General features: G+C 40.1%; 1 protein-coding gene across 1 annotated transcript in view; it reads left to right on the forward strand.

The window, feature by feature from the left end:
• Positions 1-21,179, forward strand: part of LOXHD1 (lipoxygenase homology PLAT domains 1) — a 238,550-nt gene that overhangs the window by 106,590 nt on the left and 110,781 nt on the right. Inside the window, exons 17-24 of the mRNA XM_087953943.1 lie at positions 2,571-2,767; positions 4,231-4,423; positions 6,898-7,058; positions 10,118-10,421; positions 13,940-14,091; positions 16,659-16,792; positions 18,947-19,092; positions 19,662-19,766. Coding sequence (XP_087810069.1) covers positions 2,571-2,767; positions 4,231-4,423; positions 6,898-7,058; positions 10,118-10,421; positions 13,940-14,091; positions 16,659-16,792; positions 18,947-19,092; positions 19,662-19,766 — 1,392 coding nt within the window. The remainder of the gene's footprint in view (positions 1-2,570; positions 2,768-4,230; positions 4,424-6,897; positions 7,059-10,117; positions 10,422-13,939; positions 14,092-16,658; positions 16,793-18,946; positions 19,093-19,661; positions 19,767-21,179) is intronic.

A 21,179-nucleotide genomic window follows, 5' to 3' on the forward strand; every position in this document is an offset into this window, starting at 1 on the left:
AAGTATTATAAATGTAGGGGAAAGAGATAAAGGCATCATACTCCATATAGTGTACAGGAGAAGTTTTTTTTTTTTAAAGAAGGAAAATAAAGGGCTGGCTAGAATAGAACAGACAAAGAATAATAAATATTATGATATGAATTGAGAGGAGATAAATAAAATAAAATAAAATTGAGAAAATTTAAAGGAGAGGAGAAGACATATAGAAAACTGAAAATGTTAATAAGATATGAAATGGTATGTAAAATGAATATGAATTTGAATTTGTGTCTGTACCAAGAGTTTTAACCCGGGACTAATCAACTTTCAGATAAGAGATTTTTTATGCTTTTATGTTTTGTTGTATGTGTATCTATGTATTGTTTGTCTTGAAAATAAAACTTGTTTTTTTTTAAAAAAAAAAATTTGAATCGCACCACTGATCCAACCTGATATTCCCAGAGTTTAGCTTGGGAAGTTAGTCTTCTGAACATGTTGTCTATGGTTTCAAAGTGTTGTCAACACTTTGAACATGTTGTGAAGAACAGATCTAACTGCAGTACAGATGGTCCTCGACTTAAAATCATCTGTTAAGTGACTGTTTGAAGTTACAATGGCACTGAAAACAGTGACTTACTATATGACCATTATTATTTTTTTGCACAATCATTGTCTTTCATACAACCATTTGATGCCTATGGTCATGGGATCGAAATTCGGATTATGGTGGCAAATGGCTCATATTGATGATGGTTGCAGTGTCCTGAGGTCATGTGATCACATTTTGCAAATTTCGGACCTGCAAAATCAATGGGGGAGCCGGATTCGCTTAACAAATATGTTACTAACTTAACAACTGCAGTGATTCACTTAACAACTGTTGGCAAGGAAGGTTATAAAATGGGGCAAAACTCATTTAACAACTGTCTTGCTTAGTAGCATAAATTTTGGGCTCAACTGTGGTCGTAAGTTGAGGATTACCTGTAGTTAATTCAAGGGGTGTCGGCTTTCAGTTTGAGTTAGAACCCCTACTTTTTGAGGGAGGGCAGCATGTTGATTGACAAGGGCAAGGAAATAACACACAGTGAGTTAAGCTGTAGTAACCTCTCCCCAGTTCAGGCTGCACCTATAAAATATCTCTCACTCCCCCAGTTTTATAATGCTCTAAGTAGTCTTCGTCTTTCGGAGTTTCCTGAAATGACTTTGTGATCTTCTTACAATTCTAAAAAATAACCCAGATTTTTAAAATTATTATTAAACGGAATAGTAAATGCTAGCTGAACATCATTTCTGCTAGCGTTTATCCCTATGGATATACTGGGAACCAAAAGAAAGAAAGAAAAAAAGCTCCGTCCAATTCATTCCAAGTAGGGCTCATGGCAAAATGTGTTTGTTCTCTTATATTTGCTGGTTTCTTATTGCACTCAGATTCTCCACCCGATAGTCTTACTCCTTCCTTCGTAATAAGAATAGGAAACAAACGAGTTTCGAAAGATCACTGAACTACAAGTCCCAGCATCCTTCACTAATTCCCACGTTTGCTAGGAACCCAATCAATTCTCTCTCCTTGCTTCACAGGAGGGTACCCAACCTTGGTAAGATTAAGACTTGTGGACTTTTAAGTCCAAGAATTCTGGGGAATTCTGGGAGTTGAGGTCCACAAGTCTTAAAATGGCCAAGGCTGATCACCCTTGCTTTATAGAATGGATCATCCATCGCAGGGCTGTCAAACTCAAGGCCCACGGGCCACACCTGGCCCGTGGGGTACTTAGATCTGGTCCACAGGGCTGCCCTGGAAATAGTGAAAGACTGGCCCATGGTGCCTCTGCCAGCTAAAAAGGAGATTTGGGGGCCCGTGGTTTCAGCCATGATGGCCTCTTGCCACCCTCTGCCAACAAAACAGGAGCTCAGGAGACATGCACAGCCCCCTTAGTTCTGTTTTCGCTGATAGAGAGTAGCAGGAGGCCGTCACGGCTGAAAACACAGGGCCTCGAGCTCCGTTTTCACTGGCAGAAGGCAGCAGGAGCCGGTTGTGGCTGAAAATGGAGCTCGGGAGCCCATTTTTGCTGGCAGAGAGCGCTTGAGCCATCACAGACGTTCTCGACATGAGTGATGTCAAGCTGGCCACACCCACCATGGCCCCTCCCATCCCCCCCCCGAGGCCAAAAACAACCCAGATGTGGCCCACAATGAAATTGAGTTTGACACCCTCGATCCATAGTAATGGAAATGATTTTTTTCCCCTTTCAGCCGCCTGGATAGTTATAGATATCGTTCTCTTAAAAACACAAAAACAAATTAAACCTGCCATATTTGTAGTGAATCCAGCTGTATGGGGAAAATTTCATAACATTACCTAAATTACATAATTAAGCTCACTTTCATTCTTTGCTCTCTTAAAGAGCGGGAGTGTTCCAGTTTGGGCATCCTTTTCCTCAAACTTAATTTCATTTATGATTTCTTGAGTTTCCCCCCAAAAAACTTCATTTTTTCTCTCTCTCTCTGCTTTGATCATCCCTGGAAGAACAAAAGCGCACACTTTTGCAGGATATGATCGTGTCTCTTGTGTACAAATGTTAATATATTCACAGATATCAGTTATCACATCAGTATTAAGACAGGAGATGTCCCAGGAGCCAGCTCTGATTCGAAGGTTTTGATCAAGCTGTACGGTGAGAAAGCAGACACCAAAAAGGAATTTCTGCTGGTTTCTGATAACGACTTAGGAAATTACTTTGAACGTAGCCGGATAGATATTTTTACTCTGGATACAATGGACATTGGGAAGGTAAGACAGATCTGAAATTACGACGCAGAGTAAGAACTGATTGCGGGTTTGTTTTACTGAAAATGAGTTTTGTAAGAACATTTTTTTCACTGTCACAGTTTTTTTGGGGGGGAAAAACCCCTGCGCAGATATAGCGTAGGTGGTAGCTAGTTCAATAGTAGGATGGATACATGAAATTCAGTGAAATTCAATAGTGTGAAAAGTATGCTTCTAAATTTAGGCAAGAAAAACCAAAGGCACAGGTATAGAATAGGTGGTATCTGGCTCAATCGTAGTAACTGCTAGAGGGATCCTGGATGGAAGGAAGCAATCACTTGAACATGAACCAGCCGTGTGCTGCAGCTGCCAAAAAGGCCAACGCAATCTTAAGCTGCATCAATAGAGGGATAGAATCAAGATCATGTGAAGTGATATTATAATGCCTTGTTAAGGCCACACTTGGAATACTGCATCCAGTTTTGGTTGCCACGATATAAAAAAGACATTGAGACTCTAGAAAGAGTGCAGAGAAGAGCAACAAAGATGATTAGGGAAGTGGAGACTAAAACAGACGAAAAATGGTTGCAGGAATTGGGTATGTCTAGGTTAATAAAAAGAAGGATTAGGGGTGACATGATAGCAGTGTTCCAATATTTGAGGGGCTGCCACAAAGAAGAGGGAGTCCAGCTATTCTCCAAAGCACCTGAAGGCAGGACATAAAGCAACGGATGGAAGCTAATCAAGGAGAGCGCCAACCTAGAACTAAGGAGAAATTTCCTGAACAATTAATCAGTTGAAACAACTTGCCTCCAGAAGTTGTGGATGTTCCATCCAGGTTTTTAAGAAGAGATTTGTCTGAAATGATATAGGGTCTCCTGATTGAACAGGGAGTTGGACTAGAAGAGGGGCCTTCAAACTTGACAGCTTAAACACTTGTGGACTTCAACTCCCAGAATTCCTCCTCCAGTCAGAAATTCTGGGAATTGAAGTCCACAAGTCTTAAACTTGCCAAGTTTGAAGACCCTTGGACTAGAACAGGGGCCTTCAAACTTGACAGCTTTAAGACTTGTGGACTTCAACTCCCAGAATTCCTCCTCCTGTCATGTTAGCTCAGGAATTCTAGGAGTTGAAGTCCACAAGTCTTAAAGTTGCCAAGTTTGGAGACCTCTGGATTAGCAGAACTCCAACTAGGTAATGTAGGAGTCTCCCTATTAGCACTGATGTTGTAATCTAGTTGGGTAATGAAATGTCTGCAAGAAAACAACCAAGCTCAGAGAGCACCAAGGACCCCTCAATTCAATCCTGAAGTACAAATATTCTCCTATTAGGCCAGGACTAGCGTGAAATGTTGATGCAATGGTCAAAATTTGCTTTACCAACCCAGGTGCCCTTTATGTATCACAGCAGTAGTGAATTTTTAAAAAGATATACGCACTATTCTTCTTTCTTTCCTGCCTGTCTACCTTCCACTTTCTTTGCTTAAGATCCATCGAATTCTAATCGGGCATGACAACGTGGGCCTCCAAGCAGGCTGGCACCTTGGTAGCGTTCAGATTATCATTCCTGTCCATGGCAAGATGTACAACTTCCCATGCAACCGATGGCTTGACAAAAACGAAGCTGATGGGAAGGTAGAAATCATGACTTACCCCAGCGAAATCATGGAGATTGAGAAATGTAAGGGATGCTGTGTTTATTTGTTTAATCTATCTCTATCTCTATCCATCTCCATCTTCATCCATCCATCCATCCATCCATCCATCCATCCATCTATCTCTATCCATCCATCCATCTATCTCTATCCATCTACCCATCCGATCTTCCATCTATCTAGTCTCTCTATCATCTCTATCTCTACTTCTGTCCATCTCCATCTCCATCCATCCGTCCGTCTATCTACTATCTATCTACTATCTATCTATCTATCTATCTATCTATCTATCTATCTATCTATCTATCTATCTATCTATATCTAGGTATCTAGGTATCTAGGTATCTAGGTATCTATCTGTGTATCTATATGTATCTATGTATGTATCTATGTATTTGTCTGTGTATCTATATTCTATCTATCTATCTATCTATCTATCTATCTATCTATCTATCTATCTATCTATCTATCTATCTATCTATCTATCTTATCCACCCATCCAATCTTCCATCTATCTAGTCTCTCTATCATCTCTATCTCTATCCATCTCCATCTCCATCTCCATCTTCATCCATCCATCCATCCATCCATCCATCCATCCACCCATCCACCCATCCAATCTTCCATCTATCTAGTCTCTCTGTCATCTCTATATCTATCTACTTGTATCTATCTATCTCTCCATCTCTCTCTATCTCTCTCTGTCTCTCTCTCCCTCTCTCCATCCATTCTTATTTATTCTATATTTCATATTTCTTAACCTGCCATCTTCCTCAGAGAGAGGCTCTGGGTGGTGTACAATAACACCAATACAATTAAACATTAAAATCAGAATACTTTAGGATTAAAAGGTTTTTTTTTAATGTTTATTTTATTCAAAAGATTAAAATACCAAAGCAGGGGGGGCAATGAACAGAAGCAAAGCAAAACTAAACAAGAACATTAAAAATGTGAATAAAAAAAATTAACCAAAAATACAAAACTAGACAAGAACAATAAACAAATGCAAATGAAAATAATAATAACTTCCCCCTTCCCCCTTGGAAAACAGGTCCAAAATTCATAAGCTTCTACATCTATTTGCAACCCAATTTGAGCTGTCATACATTCTATATATGAAGAAAAAAATAGTTAACACGTTAAATAACAGCAAAGTAAGTTCAAGACAATCTGTTATTGTATTTTACTTGTAGAAAATCTACAATGGTTTCTTATCAACTCCAAAATACTGCAATCATCTTTGATTCCATCCAGGTCAAATACCCTCCTTTGGCTCTTAATAATAAAACCTTGCCTTAGGATTCTATTTGTAAATTGTGTGTGCCTGCTTCACAAGGGGAGGGGCAGAATTATTGTTTTTGAAATATATTTATCAGTATTCAACTAGGTGGGAATATATATATATATACACATACACATACACACATACATACACACACAGAGTAATATATATGTATGTTTTTATGCACATTTTTCTTTCTGTGTCTTGTCTAGTTGTTTTGCTTTTTATTTCCTTTCCTTTTTTTCTTTTGGAGTTTGTATTTTAATGTTTTGAATAAGAATAAAAAGAAAAGAAGAAAAAACATCCCATCCAAATATTAATCCTACTTAGTTTTCTCAAGGTCATCTAGAATAACTGCTATAGAAATAAGAAGTGAATGAAAGGAATTCTTGAGGAGAAATTTGATGGTAGTTGGCTAGGGACTGTAAGACATCTGAGAGGAATTAATCCCTGTCAGGTGGATGTTTCAAAAACCAAAGTCTTTGTTGCTCCTTCCTCCAAAAGATAAATATGCCTGAATTGTTATGAGATGCAATTAAATATTATTCTGTGTCACTGGGTTTCGGGTTTTTTTTTTTTTTTAAAACAACTCCAATAAGAAATTCTCTAGTTGTTACACAGATTTCCCCTCCTGCGCATGGCCCTCCTGAGTTCCATTTTCACTGGCAGAGGCACCATGGGCCAGTCCTTCACTATTTCCAGGGTGACCCCATGGGCCAGATTTAAGCACCCCATGGGCCAGATCCAGCCCACAGGCCTTGAGTTTGACACCTCTGTTTTATTGTATGCTAATGCTCTTTACAAGAATCTGAACTACTAATGGTGAAAGCAAATTGGCGGTAGATAAGAGTCAACGGAATTCAAGGTGGGATGGACTTAGATAGGCACGAAGGGACTCGAGACTAATGACACGTTTGACACCTCCTTCTGGCTTGGCCTGGTCGTCTCTTATAGACAGAAGATGCTGGGGTTGGAATCCCTGCAAACTCCAGAGCATTTTTTCGATTTTGGATGTTAACTTTTCTTCTGCTCAATGTCTGTTCTTCTCTCTGAATAAAGTAGAAGAATTGTAAAGCAAGGAGAGAAGGCAGGGGTGGGAGATAGAAACCCTTATAATTGTGAAAAGACCTGACTGCAAGACTTTGAACAGGCTCTGGATTTCTGCACACCATTTTAATTATTCTCTGCTTCGTTTCTCACTCTTCTGCTTTAAACAAGTGATCAACTACGAGATATGCACTGTTACCGGAGATGTACGGAACGCAGGAACCAACGCAAAAGTCTTTCTGCAGGTTTACGGTGAGCTGGGTAAAACGGAGGTACTGATTTTGAAGAACAGGTCCAACAACCATGAACGGGGAGTCTTGGAAAAATTCAAGGTATGCTGTCAATAGGATTACGAGGGAATTCTAATATCCATTCACAAAGATTCTGAGAAACAAATCATTGGAATTGCCACAAGGCTTGGAGATTAGGTACAATGTCTTCAGAAATCTGTTCCTTTGACATTGTCTTTGCCTGTGTTTGTTATCCATTACAAACTAAATGATGAGTGCCCAACCTTTTCGGTTGCCTGGACCACACTGAGTGAAGAGGAATTGTCTTGGACCATGTATAAAATATATAAAATCACTTAAAGTTGCCAGGTTTGGAGAAGATCACATAGAAGGTCAATCCAGGGTGCAACCCACTGAACAAGGTACTTAAGTACAGGTAGTCCTCGACTTACGACCACAATTGAGCCCAGGTTTTTTTGTTGCAGAGTGAGACATTTGGTAAATGAGATTTGCCCCCATTTGATAACCTTTCTTGCCACAGTTGTTAAGTGAATCACTGCAGTTGTTCAGTTAGCAACATGGTTGTTAAGTGAGTCTGGCTTTCCCACTGACTTTGTGTTGGAATTCATTGTTGGAATGTATTTCTATGCAACAACTAGAGTAGTATTTAGCCAGTAGATGGCAGTGTTTACAAGTTTGTGTCGATGACATATATTCTATGCTCTTTTATTCTAAGTTTCCTGTTTCCTATTACAGTTATATAGTTGAGCAGTAAAGCACATGGTGACTGTACTCATTGTTAGCTCTGAGTGCTGCTTTATATAAACAGAATTCTTAACACTTTGCTTATCAGAAAGTGGTAAAAGGTAGGGACTCCGGGACATTGCTACCATCATAAATATGAGCCTGTTGCTAAGCACCTGAATTTTGATCCACATGGTCAGGGGGATGCTGCAATGGTTGTAAGTGTGAAAAACAATCATAAGTCATTTTTTTCAGTGCTGTTGTAACTTTGAATGGTTACTAAATGAACTGTTGTAAGTCAAGGACTACTTGTAGAACTCCAAATATTTTTCCAATATTGCAAAAAATTCCTAACAGTAAAAGTACATGGAAAATGGAAGTAATTACCCTGTAAGATGGTGGTTTTCTTTCATTATATATGTACCTCTGGAAGCTAGACTGTTGGAGATGCTTCAATTTGGACTCCTGCATTGAGTAAGAAGTTGGACCCTGTGGCCTTGAGTCCTTGTAAGACCAGTAAATAGACCAGAGGTGGTATTCAGCAGGTTCTTGCCAGTTCTGGAGAACCGGTAGCAGACATTTTGAGCAGTTCAGAGAACTGGCAAATCCCACCTCTGACTGGCCCCACCCCCATCTATTCTCTGCCTCCCATTGAGTCCCAGCTAATCGGCTGGGTCTTCTTTGGTTGCCCTGCACAGGAGAACGGAGCTGGAAAGCAGGTTAGTGGAGTGGGGAGAGAATGCGATTTTGTAGTAACCTTCCCCTGCCATGCCCACCAAGCCATGCCACGCCCACAGAACCAGTAGTAAAAAATTTTGAATCCCACCACTGAAGTAGACCTTTCTAAGCAGAATGTCAGGGTTCCAAGTAATATGCCCATACCAAGCAGAACTCCAAGGCAAGCAGGTTCCTCAAAGAACAGGTTTAATGAACATCACATTGGCACAAACTGGTGAACACTGACTGAAAAGGTTCCCACGGCTTTCACCTAATTAAAAGTAAAAGTTTTCCCCTTTTTCAAACAATCAGTCACATGGTCCAATCAAGGTGCTCTCTAGTTGCTTGGAAACTTCACTTCTCCTCTTTTTAACCACCTGTCGGAATGTCCTTGGTTCCCAGGGGAAATGATTTTGTTTTGGCTACAAAACCTCAGCTATCTCTTTCCCCCCTCCCTATTCCTATTCCTATTGTGGCAACACTAAAGTCTCCAAGATGGCCTCAGTCACGCCAGCTTCAGAGTTGACACGGGGATGCCAATAGAGGTACATTTAGAGGATGAATTCCACCATAGAATTATGCTTCTTTTCTCCAGATTTATAGTTACCATATTACACCAAAATTAAATGTGCACGATCCTGCTTGGAAAATGTCAATATTAACCAAAGAAGAAATCCTTCAGGTTCCCATACAACTTAAGGTCAGGTATAGGGTGCTTGCTATTGACTAGAGATAGTCCTTGACTTACAGCCATTCAATTAGTGACTGTTTAAAGTTACAACAGCATTGAAAACAAGTGACTTGTGATCATTTTTCACATAACCGTTGCCACATCCCCATGGTCACATCATTAAATTACATGCAACTAGCATGTATTTCTGATGGTTCTGGTGTCCTGAATCATCTTTTCCAACCTGTCAAGCAAAGTCAATGGGGAAACCAGCTTCACTTAGCTACCATGTTATAGACGTAAAAACTGCAGGGATTCATTTAACAACTGTGGCAAGTAAGGTCGTAAAATGGGGCAAAATTCACTTACCAACTGTCTTGCTTAGCAACTGAAATTTTGGGCCTGGTTGCGGTCATAAGTTGAGGACTATTGTAATAAAATTCAACTTCACTTAAAGCAGCTGTTTTAGGAGGTTGCAGATACTGTGTTTCCCAGAAAATAAGACCCAACCGGAAAATTAGCCCTAGCATCATTTTTCAGGATGCTCGTAATATAAGCTCTACCCCAAAAATAAGCCCCAGTTAAGATCATCAGCCAGACAAACACATTTAGTACCGTATTTCCCAAAAATAAGACCTAACTGGAAAATAAACCCTAATGCCTCTTTTGGAGCAAAAATTAATATTACACCAGGTCTTATTTTGGGGGGAAACATGGGCAGGTGCAAATTTTTGTCCCTTGTACTTTCTGAAGCATCTCTTTGAAAACAAATCAGAATTAGTTTAGAGGCTTTTTGGTAACCAGGCAGCGTGAGAAAACCTTGTGTTCCAAACTTGTCTTAGCCACAAATTCATTAATAGGCAGCAGCCATACCTCAAACCTCCTTTCAACTCAGTAGTTTGCGCTATAAAGTAAAAATTCTGTATTATTATCAGGATTAATGAGTTAGTGGTACACAACACTCTTTTCTTAAAAAACAAACAAAACTGAAACGCTATTTTACTGCTCCCATTTATTATTCCTATTCAAGATAGAAGCTGTCGATGTTGGCAGAATCTATAAGATCCGAATCGGCCACGATGGGACAGGCTTGGCAGATGGATGGTTCCTGGAAAATGTTGTCATTAAAAAAATGGTGACGAAGATCAACGGGCAAGACAAGAAGAAGAAAAAGAAGAAAAAGAAACCCACAGAAGAGAAAGGAGAAGAAGAGACGAACCAACCAGATCCTATGGAGGTTTATAATTTTGTAGCCCATCGTTGGCTGGCAAGGGACGAAGAGGACAAGGAACTGGTGGTGGAGTTGACACCAGAAGAGGGAACTGAGCTTGAAGGTGAAGGGGGAATCATCATCATCTGTGGTTTTATGACCATGCACTAGCATAACCAACTTTAGGGAAGTGTTCTTTAACCTGGTGCTATTCAATTCAGAGAACGGAAATTGAACACATTTGGAAATCACCATGCTAGGGAAGATTCCTTTAGGGTTGTGGTACAAAATATATGACCTTCCTGTATCTCTTTTGTGGTCCTCCAACGCCCATGGAGAGGGGGCAAAGAAAAAAATGGATTCTTTGTTGGTGTTCGAGTGGGATTAAGGGGCAAAAGGGTGGTTGATGGTGATGATGGTGACAACAGAATCACAGAGTTGGAAGGGACCTTGGAGGTCTTCTAGTCTAACCCTCTGTTCAGGTAGGAAGCCCTATACCATTTCAGACAAATGGTCATCCAATCTCTTCTTAAAAACTTCCAGTGTTGGAGCATTCACAACTTCTGGAGGCAAGTTGTTCCACTGATTAATTGTTCTGACTGTCAGGAAATTTCTCCTTAGTTCTAGGTTGCTTCTCTCCTTGACTAGTTTCCATCCATTGCTTCTTGTCCTGCCCTCAGGTGCCTTGAAGAATAGCTTGGCTCCCTCTTCTTTGTAGCAACCCCTGAGATATTAGAAGACTGCCATCATGTCACCCCAAGTCCTTTTTTTTCATCAGACTAATCATACCCAATTCCAGCAACTGTTCTTTATATATTTTAGCCTCCAGTCCCCTAATTGTCTTTGTTGCTCTTCTCTGCACTCTTTCCAGAGTCTCAACATCTTTTTTTACGACTGACGATGATAATTGTTATTACATTGATGATAATAATTATTATTATTGAGTCTGTCGTCTGCATCTCTGTAACTGTCTGGTTTGCTTCTGCAACCCAACAAGACAGGCACAGAATTCAAAGGATAATTAGAACTGCAGAAAAAACAATTGCAACCAACCTGCCTTCCATGGAGGACCTGTATACTGCACGAGTCAAAAAGAGGGCTGTGAAAATATTTACAGACCCCTCGCATAAACTGTTTCAACTCCTACCCTTAAAACGACAGTATAGAGCACTGCACATCAGAACAACTAGACACAAGGGCAGTTTTTTTCCAGAACGCCATCACTCTGCTAAACAAATTATTCCCTCAACACTGTCCAAATATTTACTATGTCTGCATTACTATTACTATTAATCTTCCCAAGCCATCTCCATCCACTTGTGACTGTATGACTGTAACTTTGTCGCTTGTATCCTTACGATTTATATTGACTGTTTCCTAGTATGATTTGATTGCTTATTTGTATCCTACAAATAATTATTATTAAGTGTTGTACCTTATGATTCTTGATTCTTGACGAATGTATCTTTTCTTTTTATATACCCTGAGAGCATTTGCACCAAGACAAATTCCTTATGTGTCCAATCACACATGGCCAATAAAGAATTATATTCTGTTCTGTTCTGTTCTGTTCCATTCCATTCCATTTTCTGTTCTGTTCTATTCTATTCTATTCTATTCTATTCTATTCTATTCTATTCTGTAATGATGATGTTGTTGTACATTCATTCATGTCCAACTCCTGGCAATTGTATGGACCAAGTTATTCAGAGTTTTGCAATGTTAATTTAGCGCCAGAAAAATAAACACAGATGGCTGATGCTTCATTTAACATCTTTATAAACATAATAAGTAGATTTTACAAACCAGTTGCAGATTTCTCCAACATGGAACAAACTCAGACAGAAACATGTTGCAAGTAACTTCAGTAGCCCAGAGAACAGAAACAACAGAAACAGACACCAGTTTCACTTTAGTTCAGCAGGCAAGCAAGCAAGAAGCAGTTTCATCTTCAATAGACAGACTCAGAGCTCAACATAGCTTCAGAGCTGCAGAGCTTAATATAGAGCCACGCCTAGGCTACTTCTAGATTCAGTTTCCAGCCTAGGCTACTTCTAGTTTTAGTTTCCAGCCTAGGCTACTTCTAGTTTCAGGTTCCAAACAGTCCCCGTTGGCTGACTTAGTTGCTATACCTATTCATTGGCTGACCCTTGTTACCATGCTCTGTTCATGAATATACTCTGACATAGGTCCCTCCACATCTTCCAATCTTACACTATTTCTTTGGATTGTTCTTTGAGCTGACTGGGTCCAGCTTTGATGGTGTCCAGCCACCATGTTCTTTGGTGGCCTGGTTTCCTTTTACTGCTAACTCTTCTCAACATAGTTGGTTTCTCCAGTGAATGCCCCTGCTTGATGTGGCCATTCTGTCAGGAATGAACCATTAGTCAGTGGAACAGCTGGCCTTCGGAAGTTCTGGGTGCTCCATCACCTGAGGCTTTTAAGAAGAGATTGGACAACCATGGGTCAAGCTTGTCATCCCTCCCTTCATGCCCACAAGATATCTAAGTCCAGACTTCTGCTGACTCTCATCTATCATCAGTTTGCCTTGACTGTTAGTTGTTCAGACAGTTAATTGTTCAGATTCTTGTTTAGAGGTAGCTTGGAACAGACATTTATTCATTTGAACAACCCTGGTTCCTGAATTCTTGCACTTGACGTGATGCTCTCTGGATGCTTGTAGTGATTAGGTGGACAGTGTTGTCAGATGGCAGCGGAATCAGACAGTTAGGAAGAATGGGGACCACAGGGAGTCTGGGGAGGACTCAGACGAGGGTCAGGCGTCTGATGCAGAGATGGGGCCAGGATCATTGGGGAGTTGTGTGCTGACTCCGGAGCCTCCAGAGTCTGGCAGCAGCGAGGCAGAGGAACAAGGGGAGCCTGTTCCCAGTGCGGGTATGCGCAGAGCTGCCAGAAGGCAGAGCAGCTAAGACAAAAGGGGCAACTCGGGAGTGATTGCTATTAATAATAGATATAAAGAAAGTGCAAAGGTAGAGAAACCTTTGCAGGAAGCAAAGTTGTTCGCTCTATTCAGATTAAACCTTGAAGCTCTGTGTGGACTTTGTACTCATTTGGCTTTTTACAGTTAATTTGGCACTTTAGTTGTTGGCACCAATTCAGAGGAGATAAAGGTGGGTGCTTATCTCGAGCAACTGTTTGAGATTCATTACGGGCTGGGAGTTCCCAGCATTGAAATAAAACAAGAATTGTTTGAACTAAGCGTGTGCTTAATTATGGTCTCCAGAAGCCTTGGTCATAACAGACAGGTCAGTGTAGAAAAAGGAGGAAAAGTGTGCTCCTGGAGTCAAGCTTAGGACCACAGTAGAACATGAGCCTTAAGAAGTTCCTAACAAAGACACCCTTCACACCAAACCCTTTTGAGCTGGAGAAAAAGGAACCGGAGAGAAAAAGATACTGAACAGCCTTGATCCAACTGTTCTACTTAGCCATAGCCTATTTTGGTTTCAGGCAAAGAAGGCAGCATCAGAAATTAAGAGTAAAGTATCAGTGAACTGAACTCGCTTCTCAGAAAAGGGCTCAGCTTGTTATACTGGTTTGTAGTGAAAGAAAGCAGATTTTCAGCCCAAAAAAAATGTCTGAAGACCATTTGATTGACATATTCATAATTTACTTTTTCTCTAGCAAACACCTACGAAGCCCGTGTTATAACTGGAATGATATGGGGAGCTGGTACTGATGCCAATGTTTACCTGAGCATCTATGGTGAAAGGGGAGACACTGGGGAACGTCATTTGAAGTACTCGAATAATCTGAACAAGTTTGAAAAGAAACAGGTAAGTAGCCAAATAACAGAACTCCAAAGGATTTGCTCCATATACCATGTTTTCCCCAAAATAAGACCCTGTCTTATATATTTTTTGGCCACCAAAAAAGGCACCAGGTCTTATTTTCGGGGGACATCATCCACTGACTAACCTCACTTGCGTGCGTCACCCCTGGCCTCCTTTTTTTCTGTCAGAGGCCTTCAGGAACTTCTTCTTCTGTGGCCAGCAAGGCTTTCCTGAAGGCCTCTGCAGCTGATAACAGAGCTCTGGATCGATCCAGAGCTTCTTTGTTACCAGCTATAAAGGCCTTCAGGAAAACCTTGCCTGCCTTGCCGGCTGCAGAAGAAATGGGTCAGCAAGGCAGGTGTCGGGGTGTGCGAGGCATGGCTAAAACTGTCCAAAGGCAAGTAGTAGAGCAGCTCCATCACCTCCCAATCCCCACCCTAGCTTAATTTTTACCCATGAACTCTGGAGTGGGTGAGTTCTTAATTAGGGCTTATTTTGGGAGTAGGGCTTATATTGGGCATACATGTAAAAATCAAGCTAGGACTTACTTTCCGGGTAGGTTGTATTTTCGGGGAAACAGGGATTCCTATAATTATTATATATAAATATATGTGCTCCTCTCTCTATGTGGTCTTCCTCATTCAGCAGGTCTCTGCATCCAATTTATTATAATATATATTAATTTTATTGGTTGTTTTGTTCTCTACAATTAGTCCTTGACTTACAACAGTTCATTTTGTGACCATTCGTAATTACAAGAGCACTAAAAAAAAGTGATGATCATTTTTTCACACTTTACGACCATTGCAAGCACCCCCAAGGTCACATGATCAGAATTCAGAGGCTTGGCAGCTGACTCATATTTATGACGGTTGCAGGGTACCTCGATCACATGATCCCTTTTTACAACTTTCTGACAAGCAAAGTCAACGGGGAAGCCGGATTCACTTAACAACCATGTCAGTAACTTAACAGCTGCAGAGATTCACTTAACAACTGGGTCAGGAGAAATCGTAAAACGGGTCAAAACTCAATAAATGTCTTGGCAGCAGAAATTTTGTGTTCAGTTGTGGTTGTAAGTTTCTTCAACTTACAACCACAACTGAACACAAAATTTCTGCTGCCAAGACATTTATTGAGTGGTCACCTGTAGTTATAAGGACATAATAAATAAAATAACTGCAGTTACTATTACTACACTTTTAACTATTTAAAGTTCACTGAAGAGAATTCTACAGAGAATTCTGATGGGGGGAAAACTTGGCAGATCTCTCATTGGCTCTTCATCAAGCTGTAAACCTGGGCTCACTTAAAATGTGAAATCTTCCCTTCAGCCAAGCTCAATTCCAGACAATTGCATGTTTTCTTGGTAACAACACAGAACGGGAATAGTTTGTCACTGCCGCCTTTCAGGATGGTTTTTTGCCCCCCCAAATGTATCAATCTAGCCTGCAGCCCTGGGTTTTCCTGGTGATCTCTCATCCTGGCCTGTCCCACTGAATTTAATGACACTAACTTTTGACTTAGGTCCTACGTAGGAATGTAGTGGGATCTGTCTGTCCATCTGTCTGTCCATAATTTCATTTCTGTCTGTCTGTCTATCTATCATCTATCAATCGTGTGTCTCTCTCTCCATCCATCCACAATTTCATGTCTCTCTCTGTGTGTGTTTGTCTGTATTTGTCTGTCTATATCTATCTATCTATCTATCTATCTATCTATCTATCTATCTATCTATCTATCTATCTATCTATCTCTGTCATTTCTCTCTCCATCCATCCATAATTTCATGTCTCTCTCTGTGTGTGTTTGTCTGTCTGTGTCTGTCTATATTTATCTATCATTTATCTATCTATCTATCTATCTATCTATCTATCTATCTATCTATCTATCTATCTATCTCTGTCATCTCTCTCTCCATCCATCCATAATTTCATGTCTGTCTGTATCTGACTGTCTCTCTGTCTCTCTATCGGTCTGTCTGTCTCTGTGTCTCTATCTGTCTATCTATCTATCTATCTACCTATCTATCTATCTATCTATCTATCACCTATCTATCTATCTATCTATCTATCTAGCCATCTAACCATCTAGCCATCTAGCTAACATCTAGCTATCATCTCAATCACCCCTCTCCCTCTCCATTCATCCATCTGTGCATAATTTCATTTCTGTCTGTCTGTGTCTGTCTCTCTATCTCTGTATCTTTCTATCTCTCTATCATCTATATGTCTATCATCTCTCAATATCTGTCTGTATTCCATCTCTCTCAATGTCTGTCTGTCTATCTGTCCCTCTGTCTCTCATCTATCCATTTGTCTTTCTTCTCTCTCTCTCTGTATCATCTGTATCATCTGTCTGTCTGTCTATCTGTCTATCATCTATCTAACCTTCTGTATCTCTCCTCTCTCTCTCTCTATCCATCCATTATTTCATTTCTTTCTCTCTCCCTCTCCGTCTCTCTCTGTCTTCCTCTCTCTCTTCTATTTCTACACCACCCATCAGCCTCGATTTTAGTCTTAGAACACAAACTACAAGATTGTGATCCTCTCTGCCTTGTGCTGTTGCAGGTAGACGTATTCACTGTCAAAGCCATCGACTTGGGAGAACTGAAGAAACTGAGAATTCGCCATGATGACTCAGCAAGCAATTCAGCCTGGTTCCTGGAAAGAATCGACATCATCGACACCAAAGAGGATAGGATGTGAGACTGAGTCAAGAGTTAATTAGCCAAGCAGCTACTCCAAATTAGTCTCCCAAAATTCAATTTGTTGGAATTAGAATCCATAGGAGAAATGCAGCAGAAATTCAGATCCAGAAAGCACACACAGATGACTTATTCAGCAGGATTCATTAACTTCTTTAAGTACATAATAATATGTGAAGTAAATGTACAAGGCCAACAGCAGATTCTTCCAATGTGGTAGCAGTTATAGGCAAAACACAGGCAGAGGAGAGAACAGCAGAGTTTCAGTTTCAATTCAGCAGTTGCAGACAAGACTGCGGCTTCGGAGGACAGAGCTTAATATAGAGCCACAACATATAGGCAGTCCTCGTTTTTTAAAAAAATCCTTGTCTCCTTGTCTGCTTTTGGAATGGAACTTCAGTATGCCATTCATGGGTCAAATGCATGTGCTGTCCCCCTTCTCCAAATAGTTCCACAATTCAAAATAGCTGACATTTGTTTAGGAAAGGATGAGAACCAAATGTAAAACAAATCTCCACTTTTTTTTTTTTTTAATCCTGTGACCTTTCTAGATCCTTTTGCTCTTAGAAATTGTGTACTTTTTGCCTAATTTTGTATTCTACCAAGTACATTCTACCCAGAAAATGCCACCTGATAATCAAATGGAAGTGGAATGGAATATGGAGTGGAGAAGAGCTGAGTGGAACAGAAGAGGACAGGATGGAAGAGAATAGGGAATGGAACGGAATGGAATAGAATAGAATAGAATAGAATATATGGAATGGAATGGAAGGGAAGGGAATGGAATGGAATGGAATAGAATAGAATAGAATAGAATAGAATAGAATAGAATAGAATAGAATAGAATAGAATAGAATAGAATAGAAAATATGGAATGGAATGGAAAATATAAAAAATATGGAATGGAATAAGAATGAATAGAATGGAATGGAATATACGGAATGGAATGGAAAGGAACAAAACAGAATGGAATAGAATAGAATATATGGAATGGAATAGAATAGAATAGAATAGAATAGAATAGAATAGAATAGAATAGAATAGAATAGAATAGAATAGAAAATATGGAATGGAATGAAATGAATGGAATGGAATAGAATAGAATAGAATAGAATAGAATAGAATAGAATAGAATAGAATAGAATAGAATAGAATAGAATAGAATAGAAAATATGGAATGGAATGGAAAATATAAAAAATATGGAATGGAATAAGAATGAATAGAATGGAATGGAATGGAATATACGGAATGGAATGGAAAGGAACAGAACAGAATGGAATAGAATAGAATATATGGAATGGAATGGAATGGAATGGAATGGAAAGGAATGGAATGGAATAGAATAGAATAGAATAGAATAGAATAGAATAGAATAGAATAGAATAGAAAATATGGAATGGAATGGAAAATATAAAAAATATGGAATGGAATAAGAATGAATAGAATGGAATGGAATATACGGAATGGAATGGAAAGGAACAGAACAGAATGGAATAGAATAGAATATATGGAATGGAATGGAATGGAATGGAATAGAATAGAATAGAATAGAATAGAATAGAATAGAATAGAATAGAATAGAATAGAATAGAATAGAATAGAATAGAATAGAATAGAATAGAATAGGAATATATGGAATGGAATAAGAATGAATAGAATGGAATGATAATGAATGGGATAAGAATGAATAGAAATGGTAGGGAAGAAGATGGGAGAGGGGAGGAGAGGGGAGGGGAAGGGAAAGGACAAAAGAGGAGAAGACAAGGATGTATTGGGATGGGATGGGATGGAATGAAATGGAATGGAATAAGAATGAATGGAATAAGAATTAATAGAAATGGAAGGGGAGGAGAGGGGAGAGGAGAGGAGAAGGGTGGATTGGGATGGGATGAAATGGAATAGAAAATATGGAATATGGAATGGAGTGCCCCTTAGCACTGTCCTGAGGAATGGAGTGGAAACAGTTTGTGTCCAGGATGTGAAGGGTCTGCAGATACTGTATCTTTTCAGCCCTCCTTCTGACCTGCGCAATCTGCAAGGCTTCTATGCAAGGCAGAGTTAATTCTGATGAAAGGTGATGCTTGTGCTGAAATGGGCCTGTTTCTCCTCAACAGAGAGCGGGCTGATGCTAAACTGTATTATGCTTGCAGGTATTATTTCCCCTGCCAGAGGTGGTTGGCAGTGGAAGAAGATGACGGTCAGGTTGCCAGGGAGCTTGTCCCAGTGGCTGAAGCATTTGTGATGAAGGATTCGGAGAATGCAGGCTCTATTGCAACCCTGGGCCTGGAACAGAAAGGTTTGCTACTGTCCATTTGTATGACGTAGAAGAAACTGAGGCTACGGAGTAGCACAAACTTGAATAAACCATCATTTGTGGTTTGGGAGTGCTGTGATTTTAGAACAAAGAGGAGGAGGAGGAGGAGGAGGAGGAGGAGGAGGAGGAGGAAGAAGAAAGGAGAATGGGAGAGAAGGAGAGAGAGAACTGTGGCATCCTTGGTTTTCTTGCAGACATTTCATGACCCACTTAGGTAACATCATCAGTACTAGCTGATTACAAAAACCTAGTTTGGGTAATTAAACATCTGCCAGAAAACCACCAAGCTCAGAGAGCACCAAGGAGCCCACAGTCCTGCTCCTCCTCCCCTTGTCCTTCTTTTCCTCCTCCTCCTCCTCCGCTTCTTCCTCCAATTTCACAAACCCTACTCCCTTCTAGCACTGATGGTGTTGCTTAGTTGGGCCATGAAATGTCTGCCTTTCTTGTTTCATTAAAAACAAAGTTGTAAATGTGAAACAAAAAGGGAACTAAATTTGGACTATCTCAGAAATGGCCTTTCCCAAACAGAGATTTTTTTTTTTTTTAAACAGCTAATTCAACTACATTCACAGTAAGGGTGAAAACAGGAGACAAGAAAAATGCCGGGACAGACTCCAATGTCTTTATCATCCTTTACGGATCAAAAGATGACACAGGTAGGAGCCAAACTCACTTTTGCAAATCATTCAGGTGGATGTTGGCCACTGGTTTAATGAGTAGCCCAAGATGCAGGAAAATTGGCTCAGCACTTTGATTGGCTCCTTCTGCCAGTTTTTAAAATCTTCACATGTTTTGTTCGCTCATCAATGAAGGTGGTTCTCGTGTCAGGGTTCCGACGATTGCCCTCATTAAATCATGAGCCTCGAGCCAAGCTTCAAAAGAATCCAAAAGATTTATTAGGAGCAACATGTCGGCATTAACCTAAATGCAGCCAACTCTGGCATACATAATTTACAGTCACCTGTGATCCCATTCCCCCCTCCCCTCTGGGTGTTTCATAAATCAGATTTATATTTATTTATTTATTTATTTTGTCAAGCGGTTATAAGATAACAGGTATAAGTATAAACATAATTATGAATACATGAAATGGATACATATAAGAAAAATAAAAAGATTATCCAATGAAGCATGGGCTGGATGTCATCAATCACATTCTCCAAGGAAGGATTTTTGCCGGCAGAAGATCCGGTAGCCTAGCTACAATCTTTGTAAGATAAGCATGGAATGTGCTTCTGGTTTTAAACTGCCGTACTCTCCTTCAGATTTCTTCCTCCCCCTTGTTTATGGCAACTCGAAATCGGGCATAGGAATGTTTTACGAGTTGACACCTCGATTTACAATCATTTGTTTAGTGACAGTTCAAAGTTATAATAGCAGTGAAAAAAAGTGACATTTTTCACACAACCATTGCAGCATTCCCACGGTCATGCGATCAAAATTCAACCGATTGGCAGCTAAATCATATTTATGACGGTTGCAATATCCTGGGATCACATGATCCCTTTTTGCGACCTTCTGACAAGCAAAGTCAACGGGGAAGCCAGATTTATTTTACAACCGTGTTACTAACTTAATAACTGCAGTGATTCACTCAACAGCAGCGGCAAAAAAAAAAAATGGGAAATAGGGCAAAATTCACTTCACAACTGTCTCGCTTAGCAACAGAAATTTTGGGCTCTCCATTGTGGTCATAAGTCGATGACTACCTGTACAGCTGAATCAAATAATTTTTGTCCTTTACATCTGAAATAAATATTTTTGGAGACTTTTTTAAGGGTGGGTGGATGGGTGGAAGTGGCTTCTTCTTGGGGCCTTCTGAGGTTTCTTTCCAGCTTATTATTAAAGGTAAAGGTTCCCCTTGCACATACATGCTAGTCATTTCCGGCTCTAGGGGGCAGTGTTCAGCGCTGTTTCAAAGCCGAAGAGCCAGTGCTGTCCAAAGACGTCTCCATGGTCATGTGACTAAATGCCCCAAAGTGCATGGAACGCTGTTACTTTCCCACCAAAGTGGTCCCTATTTTTCTACTTGCATTTTTACATGCTTTCGAGCTGCTAGGTTGGCCGAA

Source organism: Notechis scutatus, chromosome 2, assembly GCF_049901735.1.
Source record: "Notechis scutatus isolate UNSWTSFEM ecotype Mainland chromosome 2, rNotScu1.2, whole genome shotgun sequence".
In the NCBI taxonomy this organism is placed as follows: domain Eukaryota; kingdom Metazoa; phylum Chordata; class Lepidosauria; order Squamata; family Elapidae; genus Notechis; species Notechis scutatus.